General features: G+C 38.7%; 1 protein-coding gene across 9 annotated transcripts in view; it reads left to right on the top strand.

Moving 5' to 3' along the window:
- The window catches only part of ZNF451 (zinc finger protein 451), a 38,392-nt gene extending 20,657 nt beyond the window's left edge, over positions 1-17,735 (top strand). For 7 of the 9 annotated variants that reach the window (XM_027730553.2, XM_027730550.2, XM_027730558.2 and 4 more), the window contains 6 exons: positions 510-644; positions 4,582-4,712; positions 5,843-6,029; positions 14,461-14,535; positions 16,143-16,187; positions 16,627-17,735. In XM_027730553.2, the coding sequence (XP_027586354.2) occupies positions 510-644; positions 4,582-4,712; positions 5,843-6,029; positions 14,461-14,535; positions 16,143-16,187; positions 16,627-16,679 (626 nt within the window). In that variant the 3' untranslated portion in view covers positions 16,680-17,735. The remainder of the gene's footprint in view (positions 1-509; positions 645-4,581; positions 4,713-5,842; positions 6,030-14,460; positions 14,536-16,142; positions 16,188-16,626) is intronic. The other 2 variants (XM_027730552.2, XM_027730551.2) reach the window with 2 other exon arrangements.
- The last annotated feature ends 558 nt before the right edge of the window (positions 17,736-18,293 follow it).

Below are 18,293 nucleotides of genomic sequence, written 5' to 3' on the forward strand. Positions count from 1 at the left end.
AGAATGACATCAAGTATGCTGAAGGTGTACCTTGTGTTCAGAAGTTGAAAGTGTTTCTTAACTACTAGTGGTGTCATAATAGTTTTGATTAAGATGTTGACCTTTATGTTAGATGTACAGCAAAAAGTACATACCTAAATGTTTTACGTGCATGTAAGCAATGGAATGTCACAGAGACTTGCCATAGTTGGAGGTGCACAGTTGAATATTAAATGCACTATTAAAATGTGTTGGTGCAGGACAACAAGCTTTCTGTGCTTACCACAAAACTATCCAGCTCTACAGCATCATATAGCCAGATGCTACTTTTATGTCTGATTTGTGCATGATTAAATGCTAATTCAGTTGATTTTAAAATCTGTGCAGTTGCCAAATAGGACCATGTTTTGTAACTTTGCTTACGTAACAGTTGAATATGTGAATTGTCAGAAGTGTGTCTCAAGTTGATGTGTGTTGATTGACCAGAAAGTCAGGTGAATTTTAAATGTGTTTTTTTATCCCGTTGATAGATGGTGAGCTTCCTGATCTTGACTACCTGAGTACCATGACTCACATTGTGTTGGTGGATCTGGACAACTGGGGAAGCTTTTTCACACAGCTGCCAGCTAACCTGAACCAAGGGACGTTTATCTGGGGCTTTCAAGGTAAAAAATGTTTGAAGGAAATTGGAAGATAAGATTAACAAGTCTACACATTTACTTGAGCAGAGATTCCTTGAATCTGAGAAAATTAACAGGAGCAAGCAGCCACTAAGGCTTCTTAAGTTGCAGTGGCCCAGGCACCATGTAACAGAAATGTTCTTGAACTTCTTAAACTCAGCCTTAACCTCCACTGCTCTTACTATTCTGTGTAGAATATTGTTCCAGAATTCTGGCTTCCCTGATAACTTCCTTAAACTGTATCGTATTAGGTTTTCATAATTATCAGGACAGTCATAATACTCAGAGATTACTTTAACTCCCAAGTCCTTCTTATAATGCTGCTGCCCTTTTGGTGGTCTAGTGGTTAGGATGCGGCGCTCTCACCGCCGCGGCCCGGGTTCGATTCCCAGTCAGGGAACTCCTCTGGGCAGATGGAGCTCGTCAGCCCTGTAAGGCCATCCATCTAAGAGAAGGTCACTCTAAACAAACCTACGTCCTGAGGATCTCGCTGCCACCGTCCAAGCTTGCTCGGCCCCGGCAGATGAACCTTAGGATTAAAGGGTGGGCTCAGTTCAGCGCACACTGTGTCTCACCTAACAAATCCACTGCGCAGGCTCAAAGGGTAATGACCTTTCCCAAATCTTCATTCGTGAAGACTGGCCATGATGACTTCTAGAAGGCATGATTTTGCATTCTTAGTCTTATTAAATTTAGTTTAGTACAGGGCGATTGATGGAACTCACATTGTCATGAGTTTCACAGAATCATAGAATGGTTTGGGTTGAAAGGGAAAATGATCATATCATTTTGCAGAGTCTGCCAATAGCATACCTTTACCTTGATACTTTTGCTTACCTGACTGGTTTTGAACCAACTTCTTGGCCACCTCATGGTTTTTCTACTTGTTTTCTCTGTATCTTCCTTTATAGTTATTTTACCTGTAGTACCTTGAATTCTTCAGTAAAGTCTAGATAAGGGATGTTTTCAAAATATTTTTTGCCTGAAACACAGGTATCATCCTAACAGACTTGTTGGAATTGTCGGGTATGTTTTATACTTGGTAAACACCATTGCATTACACTTCTTTGCTTAGTGTTTTTGAGTATCTCTTCCTTTAAAAGATAATCAAGAACATCCTGAAAGCTGAGAGTTGTCATGCTGCTCAGGTTGGACAGAAAGGCCTGTTGATGCCTGGATCAGTCTTTTTTCCCTCTTAGAAACAGGTTTTCCAGTTAGCTGATAAAGGCAGAGCAAGTATGGCTGTTAATGTAAAGTGTTAGTTGTTCAAACAGTCATCTGTGCTCCTGGACCTGTAGCCTTAATATCTGGTTGTTAGGAGTTCTGGGAACGAATCCTCTGGTCTTCCCTGTTAAAGCAGGTTATGCTCCTGAGTTTTGTGTTCTGCTCAGGCATTACTTCTGTATCACTACCTGTATTACCATTGCCTAGCCCTTGACCTTTCTGTAACAGCATTCTTGTGCACATGCAAGCCACATAAAATTGTGATTTTGAGGATTTATATCATAGAATCATAGAATGCTAAGGGGTTGGAATGAACTTTAAAGATCGTCTATTATAAAAAATTACTTAGTTAAGAAAAATTTTTCACAGTTATGTAAAACTTTCCCCATGTGAATTCAGACACTGGCCTTTCAGTCATACTTTGTTATTCTGTCTAATTTACTTGAAACTAGTTTGTTTTTAATTGACTTAAACTTGTTGTTATGACTTCTGTGCTATTACTATTTTCCAAGGTTAAAATGCTGTTTTGATTCAATAAGAAAAAATTGTTTGAAGCTAGGGATGTCTGAGCTGTATTGTTGTCAGAAATTTCTCTTCTCTGACTTAAGGAGAAGTAATCGTAGTACAGTCTTAGTGTTACTAGTCTGTTGTCAGGACCTTCTAGTATTAACGATACTCTGAAAGGTATTAATGTACCTCTGAAAGGTACCTTTGTGCTAGTTAAGACTCTGTGCCCAGAGATGTTCCAAACACAGGTGCCTGATGGCACAGCACAGCCCACATTAGCACCAGTGTCTCAATGTCTTACTTTTGGACAGGTTCATGACATGCACATACCTCCTGGGAATGGCCCCTGATGCACCTGAACTGAAAAAACATGCTAAAGAGTTACTTGTGATTAAAAAGGGCCATATTCATATTAGAGAAGAATTTAGCAGTTTATTATTGACAATTATATTGTTTTGGAGCAGGCACATCTGGATTTATTGTTGTAGATACCCTCTCATAATAATAATGGTTTACTCAGTTACTTGAGGCATGCTAGTCTTGTTTGTTTAGCCTATGAAAATATAGCAACATCCTTGTCTCTATTTTTTTTCCTGCATTTCCCGAACAACATTTCTGAATTTTTTAATTATTACTTTTATATGATAAATCTACATAATTTTTGTTATTCCTATTGCTAGTACACCCTTAGCTTTGCTTTGAGTTCTTTGCATGGTTTCTGTCTTCAGATACTCAGTTGTCTTCATCCATTTGTCACCTAACAAATAAAGAGACTAAATACAGTTCTGTCATTGTTTTCAGTTGTCCTGGTCAAATGCTTATGTTGTACATTTATGCAGCCAAACCCTAGGTTTGGTGATTACAAGTCTTTCCCAAATAGCAGTGAGTGAGACTGTCACAACAGATTAGAACAAGTTGCAAATAGCATTTTTTTCTCATAGATAGATACCACTAAATCATTTCTGTGTGGACTCTTAATAAATCTTTATCTTCGAGATCATTTTTTATACCACCTTCTTGCCATTAGGCTGGAAAGGGTGAAAAAAAACCAGGAGAAATCTACTGAGGAATGCTTTTGTTTGTTGGACTGGGAGTGACCATGTTGACATACACTATCCTCTGCAGCCTGTGTACTTGAGCCTTAGTTTCCCATGTCCTCATGTGAAGTGCCATCAATGACTGCTTTCATTTTTCATTCAAAATCCTTTCTTACATCCAGCCACTCTATCAGCTGGCAGATAAAGCAACACTTTTTCCTCCCCTTTGCAGAACCATTATTTCTTAGCAACTGGGAATATTATGAATTTTTTAGTTGCTCTCTTCAAATTGTTCTTTCATTTGTTTGCCTTTTTATGGTATCATAGTAACTGCAAGCTCCTCTGGTTTTCCCTCTCTGCTTAAGAGACTTCCTGCTTCTTTCCTTTCCCTTGCAACTTGTTTCAGCCTGGTATTGGTTTTGTCTGTAGCAGACACATTACTCAGCTCGTCTTTATTATCCAAATATTTTCTTAGCCAGTAACTACATGTTTTAGGATACTGTTGAGAAAATTTCTGCACTTTTTTTTCTAGTTGTAGCTTCATTTTACTTATCCTTGACTGCATCCAAGGGTTTATTAGGACTCTAGCATTTGTTTCAGCTGTTGTTCCCGTTCTTGGACCCTCTTTTTAAAGAGTTCTGATGTGTCAGGCATAGCGTATGTACATATATATATATATATATATAGCATATATCTATAACTCCTGCAGTACAGGTTTCCCTAAGAGAAGCAGTTCTGTTATTCGTACTATGTTCCCAGAGTTCCTTTGCTTCTGCACATTAACCATAACTGTGCTTCAAAGTGGAAAAAACCACACATCCCTGAGTCTAAAAGCACATGATATCTAGAAGATAAGTTTTTCAGAATTAAAACAAAAAAATCATACAAAATTGAATGAGTAGTATCAGGCTAGCTACATTTTTTTTTTTTGACTTTCTAACTAAAGAACAAGGGGGTTGGGGGGATTTTGGTTATATGGTTTTTTTAGCTTTCACATTGGTCAAAATAAATTCTGCCTTTAAAGACAGATTTATCTTTGCTTTTGCCTTCTTGCACTCTTAATTTATAGAGATGTGTTTACCCAAACCCATGGTTTGTTTGTTTTTCATGTTTGGGTTTTTTTATTATTAATTTTATTCCTCTTCACTGTTTAGGAGGATACAGCAACTGGAAACCTCCAGTGCAGTGCAAAATTTACAATTATCTTAAGAGGATTGGATGTTTCTTTCTTCATCCACGTTGCGGTACCAGAAGAGAAGCAGCAGACTTTGCTCTCTGTGTTCATGTAAGTTAGGGCATACTGTCTTTATTGCTATGTCTCTGTACCCAGAGGAGAGTGGCAGATGATATCAACTATTGATGTTAAATACTAATTGCAGGTGAGATTCTTAGGTTCTTTTCATGATACTTTTGTGTCCACTATAAAGAATGATAAACCTTTCACTGGATTGAGTGGAGGCAGACAATTGAGAAGTGATTTAAATGTTAGCCCAAATAGGACATCAGTCTGTTGTGGAGAAGAAGGAGAGCTGCTTATGCAGAATAAAAAAAACCGTACAATTCTTACAGTTTGTCTTTAACTCCTGCCTCTCTCTCCAAGTAACCCAAATGTTGGGCCATCTTTACAGTGGAGTTGAATGGGTGCCAGTTTCACAGACTCTGTTGAGCTGACAAGCAGTGCCTCTGTTCAGTAGACCTTGGACTTTGGCAGGATTGGGGATGTGCAGGTGAAAGACAGGAACCTGGGATACCATGGGCACTTAAGTTCTTTATGTAGAATCATAGAATTGTTAAAGCTGGAAAAGACCTTTAATATCAAGTCCAACCATGAACCCAGCACTACCACCGTGTTCACCATTAAACATAAGTGCCATACCCACAAAATTTTTGATCACTTCCAGGGATGGTGACTCCACCACTTCCCTGGGCAGCCTGTTAAAATGCTTGACAACCATGTCAGTGAAAAAAATTTCATAATATCTAACCTAAACCTCCCCTGGTGCAGCTTGATGCCATATAATGCTTTATCAGTTAGATAAAATTATTAATATCTAATTATATAAGCACATTTTGCAACAGTGATTTTGTTACATTACACTTTCTATGTTATTCTTAAAATGCTCTGCACAGATGACTAATTTTATGTGGAGATTGTTCTAAAATGATGCTTTTTAGGAATTTGGTCCATACTCTGTACTGTTCTGGTAGCCATTACCTGTATCTATTATTGTATGTAGAGAAGAAATGCAGGATCAAACTGTTGAAACGGTACCTTTCACAGTGGTATAACGTGGCTTGGATCATAAAAGCAGGAGTAAATTGCTGTAGAAAGCAATGAAGACCTATCTTGCACAAAGCTAACCAAAGGCCACGAGAGAAAAACATGATCTCAGTTCAACATTTGTTTCCCTACAGGCTGGTCGTCTGGATGAGCACCTGCCCAAGCAAATTCCTTTCACTGTACTTTCTGGAGACAAAAGCTTCCTGGAACTGGAAAACCAATTTAAGATGACCCAGCGGTCAGCTTGCATCCTAAATCCTCACCACATTGAAGGAGACATGATGTGTGCCTTGCTAAACAGCATTTCAGATACCACAAAAGGTAGAAAGTAAATATTAAACACAATTCTTCCAGTAGACTGATAGTTCTTTCCAATAAAAGACTTGAATCCTTATGCTGGTAACACAAGCTGTTGCTTGATGCTTCTTGCATTGTACTGGAATTTCAATGAAATATAGATCAGAAAACCATTTTGCTTGGAGCAAGTTTTGAAACTAGACTTAATTAAGCATTTTTATTCAACATAACAAACTCTATCATCCCTGTATTCTTTATTATAGCGAGAGACAAACTGTTGTTTGAGTCAGAACACTCCTTTCTAGTTAAAGAGAAGCTCTTTAGAGTACTCTTGTGTGCGCATTTGTCAATTTGTACTCAAATCTGCTTAGCTTGATTTTTTTCTGGGTCCGAAACAAATGTGACCCTGCTAGAGCATCGTTATTTCTCAAAATATTTCTGCCTATTTTAACTCTGTCCTCCTGGCTACTTCCTGTTATTTGACAATTGTCTTCACTGGCACATGACTCACACATTCATTTGGAAAAAAAAAATTCACTGGATGTTTTGAAGTTCTCTAAAATGCCAGATCCTAATGACACACTGAAACGATCACATTGGTTTTATATGGGATAATCAAAGATGACTGAGCCAGCTCATTTTCATGCAAAGGATACCAGAGCTGAGTTTTAATACTTGTCAGTATTTTAAAATATTTTGATATTTTCCTAGAAGACCTGACATTTCTCTATAGACATGTTATTGCTTTTCCTGGCTCTTGTTTTATTTCTGTGGGGTTGTAAATTGTGGGCATATTACAGAAAGCTGTTTCTGAATTAGCCATAACCTTTTTCTGAAAAAATACACTGCTAGTCCTGATACAGGTTTGTGAGAGCTATCACATTAAGTGGAGTGAATAGTGAAATTGGCATTGATTGAATAAAGGGAAAAAGAAAGATAGGATAATAGTTTCCTGAAAAAAATTGTTTGTGGTGAGCTGGAATTGATTTATGTGCTTTTGATACAGAAAAGGTGCTTATAGACTTGTCTGGCCACCCCAAGCATTTGCAGATCTAGATTTTTCAGCTGGATAAGGGAGATATGATTCCCAGCCAGAATCAGCCATACCAGTAAAATTCCTTGGCGTAATTAATTACAGAATTGTCACTTTTGTTAGTGCAGTTCATTTTCTCAAGGGGGAGGGGTTATCCATAAAGCTACACTTCCCCTGGTATCAATACAGGCTGGGGGATGAACTGATCGACATCAGCCCTGCTGAGAAGGACTTGGGGGGCAGTGCTGGTTAGTGAGAGGCTGGACATGAGCTGGCAATGTGTGCTCACAACCCAGAAAGCCAACTGTATCCTGGGCTGCATCCCGAGAGGCATGGCCATCAGGTCAGTGGAGGGGATTCTGCTCTTCTACTCCACACTCCTGAGATCCCACCTGGAGCACTGCATCCAGTGCTGGGGTCTCCAGCACAGGAAGGACATGGACCTGTTGGAGCGAGTCCAGAGAAGGCCACAAACATGATTAGAGAGCTGGAGCATCTCTTCTAGGAGGAAAGGCTGAGAGTTGAATTTCTTAAGCCTGGAGAAGGGAATGCTTCAGGTGACCTAAGTGCAGCCTGTAGGAAGGATGGGGAGGGACTTTTTACAAGGTCATAGAGTGATAAGACAAAGGGGAATGGCTTTAAACTGAAAGAGTGTATGTTTAGAATAGGTATTAGGAAGAAAATCTTTACTCTGAGGGTGGTGAAGCACCAAGTGGTGGTTTTCCAGAGAAACTCTGGATTCCCCATCCCTGTAAGCGTTCAAGGCCAGGTTGAGTGGGGCTTTGAGCAACTTGGCCTAGTGGAAGGTGTCCCTGCAGAGGACTTAGAATTAGATGATCTTTAACATTCTTTCCAATTCTATGTTTCTATGCATTATTCTATTCCCAGTACAAATGTTTTTTTGTAGAGTATATTGAAATGTCTAGATTGATCTCTTCTAATGGAATTATAGCTGTATAACTGTAAATTAATGTGGACGGCTGTTTTTGCTTTGTGATCTTTGTATATTTTTTGGGAGGAAGAGTTGGAAGAGAGCTGTAAGCAGTTGATTTAGCCGGTACAGGCTTCATTTCTTGTACAGTGTGTTGTGCAACTTAAGATATGAGACAGTGAGGATAGGGGAATGACTGTTTTGCTGTATAAGGGTACTCTGGCTCCCTGCCTAGGTAGTTTTGCTGTTATAGCTTTATTTCACCAGTGTATAGTGGCTCAGAGGTGATGACTTAGATCTAACCCTTTTCTGTGTATAAATGATACTCAAGTATTTCTTTTTTATATTGATCTTCTTTTAGAAGTCTCCTAATATAACTATTTTTTCAATGTCCTTTACTAAGTTAATATTTAATTTACTGTTATGGTGATTGGCACTACTCAGGGGCCACAAACCTTAACTTCCTGGCTGGCTGATCACTGTGCATTCCACTTAAGTTATTTGTGTGGTCACTATTAAAAAAAATATAATCTTTGAGCAGAAAAGTGATGGAATGGCACATGATTCCTTTGGCTGTTGGGATTCCCTAGCAAACCTGTAAGGAACAGAAATATCTTGAGCTATCCTTGGTCCCCTTTTTCAAGTATAAGTCAATGTCAGCAGGGGGGGACCCAGACAGCAAGAGCTCCCTTTGTCTCCTCTTCCTGTATTAAAACAAAACATTAGAAAATTCACTTTTGGTAACAGCCCTATATTTGCTGCATAGTGGGATGATGTTGTTACCAAGAGTTTATAAAGTTTGTCTTTAAAAAGATAAAGCCACTGTATAGTACACACAGTGTGTGGCTCAGCAGCATCAGCCATCATTTCCAAGTCTTAGTGTGGCAACACCAGTGCTGGAGGGTTGAGATGGAAAGTTATGCAGTGTATCATAGGCTGGTATAACTTGTTACAGAAATGCAGCTGACTGTAAGGAAATGTAAACAAGAATTGCTTGCTTTGTGACTTTCTCAAGCCTATGGCTATTATTCTGGAGGGAGAAATAAGTTAGAAACACTTAGGACAGAGAATCATGTTGAAAAATATAAGACCATTGTTGGTATTGGATGAGCTGCAAAATGAAAAACCTGTTTCCCTGAATCACCTTCACAGAGCTATCGTTAGCTTCTGACCAGCTGGGTTGTGTTTGAATGTGGCAATCTGACAGGTGCATCTTGTGAACCATTTTACCATGTCAGCAGAACTGCTGTGGGAACTGTGGTATGTGTATTCATTTTAAAATAAATAAAAATAAAAGCTCCTGCATATGTTGCAATAGGATATCAACCATACGTTACTTTAGGTGACCCTTGGTTGTAGCAGATGCATGAATTTCCTTTGAGACATGAAAAGAGTAGGCAAGAGATATTATCTTATTTGTTCTCTTCTGCTGCTAAGCCGCTTGAGTTCATAAGTGCAGAAGGTTTTTGCTTTTATGCTGAAGACACAAGACATGATGGGAGCTTAATGCATGTTAATCGAGTGGTTTGGGGAGTGCAGAAGGGAAGAGTTTTCAATGTCTCCCTTTGTAACGAAAAATTTGTAGCATGCAGAAAAACACCATTATTCAATTGTCTGTCTTGACGATATTATGTGTCTTGAAATTACAGCTTATACTTTTAATGAGCACTGGTCAGTGTTGAGGGCAAAGCTGATGGTAGGTTAGGGGTTGTCATACCCATCTAGGCACTGGCAGGAATGCCACAACTTCTTGGTTGACAAGATATTTTTGTGTAAGTGGATGGCTTTAGCTTAACTGTGTTTCTCACAGTCATATTCAAATGAGATCCTTTAGTGACTGAGCTCTTATGTGAATCAGACTCTTTTTAATAATAAGAGGAGTGTATTTTCTGGAGTATTTCTTATCCTTTCTTTTGAAGAGCCAGTCTGTCTCATAAGCCTGTCAAAAGCAGTAGTGTCGTGATGTAGTGTGTTGTCTGCCAAATAGCCACTGCACCTCTTTCAGTGACCCATAAAGTATGTTTCCACTGTGCTCAAGTGGAGTTGTCAGCCTGCATCTTCAGTCTGCTACTATTGCCTGAAGTGTTTAAGTACTACCAAATGCAGCTTCTGTGACTTGTTATATTTGGAAGAGCAGGATTTCAGTTCATTTTGATAAATGCTGCTAAGCTTCCTAGCTCCCACTACCCCAAAAATCTTTTGGTTTATGTACAGCCTACAAAAGAATTACTTTATAGAAGACATTGAGAGTAGTTGCTTGCCTTTTCCATGGTCAAGATTTTCATGGGTGCTGAGGTCCAATATGAATACATCTGTCCCCAGTCTGTGCTTTTTCCAAACGTTCAGTTAAAACAAACTGGAGATGACTAAAGATAGGTCACAGCTTCTAGCCCCCACTTCCCAAAGAAACTGAATGTGAAAGGTATGAACATCTGCAGCGTGATGCACCATGAATGAATTATAGTTACTGTAGTAAGAGTCTATTCCTTTATTATAGCAGCCACAGCCTATTGCAGTAGGGAATGATAAGCAAGTCACCCTTCAATTGTAACCTTGTGTTTAGCTACAACAGGAAGTTACTATTGCCTTTGGTATGTCAGTGGCATTTCTTGTGTGCGTCTTTGAATGTATGTATATGCCCTAGGGAGAAAGCAATATATTCAGACCTAAGATAATGAGTCTGAACAATAACTGTAACCAAGTGGATGAAGTGGGAAGACTTCACCAATCAGATAATACAAAGAAATCCTCTAGGTTTAGTTTAATCTAATTTGAGGTGTCTAAGATGAAGGTTAAATGAAACTCTTAGTGACTATCATATTGCCCACAGTTTCCAAGAAGTGGATTTGGAGGAGAGTGAAGGATTGAGAGCTTTATTTTTAGTTGTGCTACACTTGAATGAACAGATGAATGAGCATCTGTAGGGAGATACATAGAGTGAAGCAGGGAGTAGCTGTATTTGCATCTACTGATGATGTTACCTTCATGAAGAAGCAGATTAGAGAAGTAAGTATTAGGAAGGAGTATGTGGGGAGGATACTCTAGGGACATACTGAAGAAGGAATAAAGGAAAGGATTCTAGAAGCCAAGGGAACAGTATTTTAAAGGTGACATAGTTGATCATACCAAACATCATACCAAACATTGCTAACAAGGTAAGGATGAGGTATTGATTGTAAGTTTTTGGCTAAGTAGTTACTAGAATCCTGAATGAGGTAACATATTATATCCTTAAAGTAGCACTAAAACTCCAGACACCTGCTGTAAAAGGAAAAGGGTCAGCGGTTGGAGAGACAGTGAGTTAAGTGTGATGTGAATGTCACAGTACATTGGGATGGAAAAGAGGTAGGTGAGATTGGGAATTACTGAAAAGACTAAGAGAAGGAGCATTGCAGGAGAGAAAAGTGAAGGTGAGGGTGTGAAACTGCACAATGGAATAGACAGAGGAGGTGTGTTGTGTGGCAAGGGAACAGGATGAAGGCTGGAGAAGGGAAATCAAATCCCTAGTGAGACACGGGAACTGGTAAACCTGATGGAAGTTATTAAAGGGATGGTGGTAGCTGGGGAGGTTGCAAGAGAAGAGAATTAGATATAGTGGTAAATTATCCTGAGCTGTGTGGGCAACTAATCCAAATTCAGCCTGTGGCGCTTTGATGGCAGGACAGCGGGTGGCGCTTGCATTCTGTGAATGTTACCAGTCTCTTCCCAGAATAGGTTTCTATGAGAGACTCATAAAATATCAAAAAATCACTGAATTTTCTACCATCTATAGGCTTAATCTTTTTAATCTCTGAGCTTTATATTCCTCCAGAGTTAGCCTTCCTGTTTTCTCATTCTTGCAGCAGGAATATGCCGGTATATGAGGACAGTAGCGACCAGTAGAATTTCTTTTGAGACAACAGGTATAGTCAGAGGTTGTTAGCTTATGTTTATCTAATAAAATGTACTAGCCAAGAGGGTCTATCTTAAGATCTCTTGGCTCTGAAACTGGGCAACGGATTTTCCTCTGACCCCAGAGGAGCTGGGAGCCTGTAGCATGTGCTGAGCATTTTGACAAGAGAGACAGGATGTGTCTGATTCCTCAAAATTAAACATTCCTCATCAAAAGATGCCAGCAGTGCCAGGAGTATACGCTTATGAAGTGTGGGCTGGCTGAGAAAACTGAGATGGATTGAAAACTGGCTGAATGGCCAGACTTGGAACATGGTGAGTTCAGATGGGGGCCAGGAACCACCTGTGTACCCCAGGGGTCAGTACTGGGTCTGGTCCTGTTTAATGTCCATTAATGACCTAGATGGTGGGGCAGAGTGTCTCCACAGTAGGTCTGTTGATGACACAAAAATTGGGAGTGGCAGTTCCTACACCAGGGGATTGTGCTGCTATCCACAGGAACCTTGACAGGGAGAATTGGTCTGACAAGAACCTCATGAAATTCAACAAAGGGAAGTGCAAAGTTCTGCACCTGGGGAGGAATAGCCCCAAGCATCAATATATGTTGACCAGGAGTCAACCAGCTGGGAAACAGCTTTGCAGGAAAGAACCTGGGAGTCCTGGTGGACATGAGCCAGCATTGTCCTGTGGTGGCTCAGTACCTTGGGCTGCATTAGGAAGATTGTTGCCAGCAGGTTGAGGGAGGTGATCCTTTCACTCAGTAAGGTCATAACTAACAAATTTGGAGCTCCCCACTACATTGTCTTCCTGGTAATACTCAAAAACTCTCTGGACATAGTCCTGGGCAGCCAACTAGATGATCCTGCTTGAGCAGGGAGGCTGGACAAAATGACCTCCAGAGGTCCCTTCTGACCTCTGCCATTCTGTGACATCGCTTGACCAGTCCGGTGGCCTTTTATGATGGAGCAACTGCAATGGTTGACAAGGGAAGGGTGACTGATGTAATCTGCCTAGACTTCTGTAAGGCCTTGACACAGTCCCAACATGACCTCCCTGTCTCTAAATTGGAGAGACGTGGATTTGATGTTTGGACTTGTTGGTGGATAAAGAATTGGCTGGAGCAGTCTGAGATGTCTTCCAGACTAGAAGATTAAAAGGATGGCTAATAAGGGAGAAGCCACTTGTGAAAAGCCTTTTACGTGGTGCTTTTTCCTCCCTTTCATTAGTAATTGTACTGACTGCTCTTTTTGGGGAGTTGTGTGGATTTTTCTTTCTTTTGCTTTGTTTGTTTTGGAAAATGATGTAAAAAATAGTATTTCTTCTGCCCAGAAATAGTAGGGAGCTCCAGAAGGGGTTCACAGTTAGTCTGGCAAGTGACTGGAGAAGGACCATCTATCTATTTCTGGCATCTTTCAGGGCTGCTGATCACTGTTTGACGCCAGCTGTTGGAGTTTGTATTCCTGGAATTGGAAAAGTCAGTAAGGTTGCTGCTCAAACAGGTTATATGTCAGGGGTTTCAAAACAAGTTGTGGAAAGTGTACCTGACACTTTGAATACCTAAGTTGAGTAATTTAAAATGCCGGAAGTCACACAGTCAGTAAATTGGATGGCCATATCGGAATGTTCATTGCTGGTTAATGTAATCAGAAGTACATTGATGTACTAATAAATGTGATGACTTTGAGAGAAATCCTTCTGTTGGGATGACTGTAGGAGACCTGATTGACTGCTAATACTGTAAGACGTCATTAGAGAGACCATCTCCCAAAATAGCAATAGCCTGTAGCAGGAGAATGAATACATAATGTGACTCATTGGCTTACTTTTTAACCTGTATTTTACCGAGGCTCTGTTTAATGGGGAAAAACAACCAACCAAAACAAAACAAAAATCTAAACGCTACCACCTTAGGTACACAAATCCCTCCTAGACACTTCAAAATAGAGCTGTCACTCTGGAGCTGGGAACCAGCCTTGTGAAGAGTGTTATTAAGGAAGGGAAATGTGGTGGAGTTTTGGCTGAGCTGGATTGTGATGAATTAGCAGATTAAATTAAGCGTATCAACTTTCTGCTTCTATGAGACTTGAAACAACAACATCTGCTGAATTGCACTGCTCAGTTGAGTTTTAGCATACCATTGTTCAAATGCAGTATTTGGGCAACAAAATACAGCTGCGGTCATGTGTAGGCAGAGACATGCTATAGTACTTCTTCCCATAATTAAATCCTTGATACATTTTGTAGAAAGCGAGTAATGACATTTTTTAATAACTGAATACTAAAATAACCCAAAAAACGAAGTGCAGTAGACACAGTAACTTCTACACCTATTATTTCTTGTTACTGCTTTAAAATAATATAAAATTGAAGCAGTCTGCCTGTAGATTTTGGGGAGAAGGGAAAGAAGGAAGCTGAAAAAATGACTCTATAGTTACTTAAACTATACTAGAATGTATATTTTTATCTTGGTATTTTAGTTCATAACAGGTGTACTCTTCAAATCTAACCTTCAGTGTTGTTACAGTAAGAGAAATCAAGAGAGGTTGTTAATGTCTTTATTAGAAACAATGTGTAATTTATGTTCTGTTTGTGCATTTAAGGTTCAGACAGCGAAGAGGATGAAGATATGAAACTAACAGTGAAAAGGAGCTTAGAAGAAATAAAAAACCAGGAAGGTCTGTTAATTTTTACTTTTCTGTGTTCAGGAGCACTACTAATTTTGGAAGATACAGAAACTAAGCTTACAATCAGTTTTACAGAAGGTGACCTCTTAGCAATACTGTCTAAACTGTGCTGGGCAGTCATGAGTAGTGAAGAACACTGTGATGAGCTATAAATTAAAATTCTGAACCTGAAAAGTATGCCAGCAGACTGAAAATCTATTTCACTGGGGTACGACAGAATATTGTGCAATTCAAGACTTGACTGAGTTCACTTTGTACCAGTTTAATATGGCTGTGTTTTCTCAGAGTAGAACTACTGACTAAATAGTTGAACTTTTGAATAAATAATTCAGAATTAGGTCTCATATCTCAATAAAGCACTCTGGTCTCCTAAAAGAGCTGTAGATTTATGCAGAAGTTTGAATCAGCAGTAAATCTGTCTGTTCACATCCTATCTTACCTTATTTGAAACTGTTTTCATCCTTTTGCTGTTGTGCTTACTGGTGATGTGCATACGGTGTAGTCATGAATTTTTGGTGACAAACCACAGTGCAGTTTGAAAATAATTTATTGCTTAAAGGCTTGATTCTGACCTTCCACCTGATGGAAATAAAACGAACTAAAAAAAAACCAAAACAAAACCCAAACAAACGAAAAAACCCAAACCCAAACAAAAAACCCAAAAAAAACCAAAAAAAGATTTGTACAAGCTCAGTGGTAAAATTCAGTTATAAGTTTACCAACTGTTATTAAATACTGTTGTTAAATGTCCCACATTCATCTCCAGCACTGAAAGGTGTGCTCACGTCCCCCTAGTACAGGGATAGCATTGGCAGTTGGTGCATACAGGAGGTCCCACTTCTGATGCTGCAGTGCTGAAGGCATCTGACCTTATGAAGCAGCCTGGCTTCAGATGAGTCACAGTTTGGACCTTATTCTGGATTTTTGCACAGTCTTACTGGCTAAATGACAACATATTTTAATGCAAGCAGCTGTCTGCAAATGGTTTTCTGCTTTATTGTGGTTTCAAATTTTTTTTTTTTGTTTCTGTGACCATGTAATATTTTTCTTTCAGAAACTCTTTTATTAGTAGTACCGGATTTTACAGGAAAGTCCAGGTGCATGAATATGGCTCTGCTGACATGAGAGGGCATTCATTCATTGATACAATCTCTGTTCCAAATCTCAGCCTTATGTACAACAGCCCAACAGTAATTAAAGTTTTAAAATTCTATTTCTTTTGTCATAAGAACAGATGGCTTTTTTTTTTTATAGGATGTGCTTATGTCCTCCTAAAGCAGAGGAATAATTCAAGAATGACAGCGTGTCTGAAAGCTGCTTTAATTTTTCCAATTTGATTTTAATATTTCCAGTGCATACATGCCTTGTCTAACTTAAGATATTTAATCCACTAACACCAAACAATTAGTGCCCAAACCTACCTAAATGTAGTGCAAAATCAAAGTTTCTTTTTTGAGTATCATGAAAGTTGTTTGAGAGGTTGTTAACAAGTCACATGGTTACAATACAGTCTTTCCCCCCCCATCAAAAATGTTACAGTATAGCCCTGATCTAGACTATTCTTACTGTTGATAGTGACTTTTTCTCTACTTGCCTAGCCTTTCTACCAAGAGTGACAACAGTGGTGCCAAGTCAGAATGTAGGTATGGGAATATCTATGGATACGGAACTGGAATGAAAAGACCAAAACCTCTTTGCTTGTTCTCTGTGTGTGTGTGTGTGTTTTGTTTTAATGCTTTGTTTATTTTTGTTGGTGCATACACCATATGGGTTCTAATCTTGCTGTTATTTTGACCACTAAATACATAGTTGCATCATGCTCCTAAAGTAATCATTGGGCTAACCCTAGTTAGTACAGTGGAAAGTTGTAAAGGTATTTTCTATATTTTGAAGTGTTGAAAAGATAGCATACAGCAGTAGGGAAAATATGTTCATCTGTTTCTCTGGGTTTTTTTGCTGTCTACTGACATTGCTCACAGAAGTAATTTGTTGCTTTATGTAGTAATATTAAGGTAGCTGTGTTTATGACTAGTTATCAACTACAGTTTGAGATTATAATCTTTTTTTTTTTAATCTGTACAGAGCAAGATGTAGAATTGCAAGAAGCTATCAAGAGGAGCCTTGAGGAAATGTAAATGAAGATACTTCAGTATACTAACACTATGTCATCAGAACTGCTTACAGAAATGGAAGCTTGTTCATCTATTTACAAGGGTTCAGAAATACCACTTTAAAAACACATCTGTATCTAAAATAGTTAGATTTATAATCTGATGTTCTCTGTTGTACTGATGAACAGCCGGAGTTTATTCATATTCACTGCACTATATTGTGTATGATAAAAATAAATTTTTAAGCCTTTGCATATTTGTTTCTAATAGGTGATGACTAAGCCTCTCCAATCTATCTGTATAAGTTGTTGCCTAATTAGTAGGCTGGTCTTACTAGGTATTTTGGGGCTCCTGGTTCTTTTTTTTTTTTTTCTTAATTGGTCCTTGTATTTAATTTCTCTGTCACAAAATGTCAGTCTTTATTTACTTTTTCATGTGATCTTTGCAACAGATAAAAATAGTAAACTCAAGTTATCTCAGATTTGACTAGCTAATCTTGTTATAAAGAGAAGCTTAGATCACAGATTTATATTGAACATATGGCCTAACTAACATATGCCTGTGACCAGTCTCAGTTCATAGACCATAATTCTGTCTCTCATAATTTTTTAAATGTTAGAATCAGGACCACAGACTGTACAGTTAGTTTGCGAGCTTTACTTTTTCAGTAGTAGCATGGTAGAGTGTTGGATTTGATGGCTTCAAGTTCGACGAGTTCAATTCCTCTCCTTGATCTGAAGCAGGAACAACTTTTGAAGGGAACTTCCTAGTTTCTGTTTGGAATAGATTTGAGAGAATTTAAACTGTATTATTTTTATATACTATGGTCTTAGCTCCCTTCTGTTCATGAAGAGGTGGCCTTGGATAAATTAATGGAAATCTGCTAATTATTTTTGTACTGTCCTTATTTTAGGTGAGATTATTTCTGTGTTTAAAATTATCTGTCATCTTTCTCTTTTTTGTTTAAAAATACCTATGCAAACTGTCCAGCTTTACTAGCCTGTTATACTTCAGTTAATGATTGTTGTCAGTCAGTAAGAAATCTCAATGTAATAAAAGGCCAGCTTAATTCTTCTTTTAGTATTCATTCCCCTGTGAGTTTGATTCTACCTGCTGTACCCCTAAATATTTATTATGCAAACAAATACCTTTTGTGTAGAGTAAGACGTGGAGAAGGATGGATTTTTCTCACTATTCCAAAAAGTCAGAATAACTGCAGCTGTTTGTCATCATGGTTGGAAAAGCTGGAAGACTAGCACTGGTTTATTTCCAATCATGATTCTGATATAATTGCTTTCGCTGAAACAAGTAGAATTAATGAAGAATCTAGTGAGGTATCTCAGTGTTCGTTAGCAATCATACAACTTGAAGAAACTGTTCAAATGACAGAAAATTGTTTGAACACTTACAATACATTTGATTCTGACACCCAAGTGTTACAGAGTGAACAGGACCTCTTAAATGTTTTTCACTTGTGTCTGCTGCTTGTTTTCCAGCTGCCAGTCTCAGATTAATTGTACTCCTGATCTAATCTAGGTGTGTAGTTCATACTGCTGCTGCTGAGGAAGCCCTATTCTGGAAGATTTTGAGTTCCCTTTAGCTACTGACTCAAGCTAAATCAGTTCCAAAATTTTTCAC

The sequence above is a fragment of the Pipra filicauda genome, unplaced genomic scaffold (genome assembly GCF_003945595.2).
Source record: "Pipra filicauda isolate LSUMZ 115617 unplaced genomic scaffold, ASM394559v2 scaffold195_size2193078_pilon, whole genome shotgun sequence".
Classification (NCBI taxonomy): Eukaryota; Metazoa; Chordata; class Aves; order Passeriformes; family Pipridae; genus Pipra; species Pipra filicauda.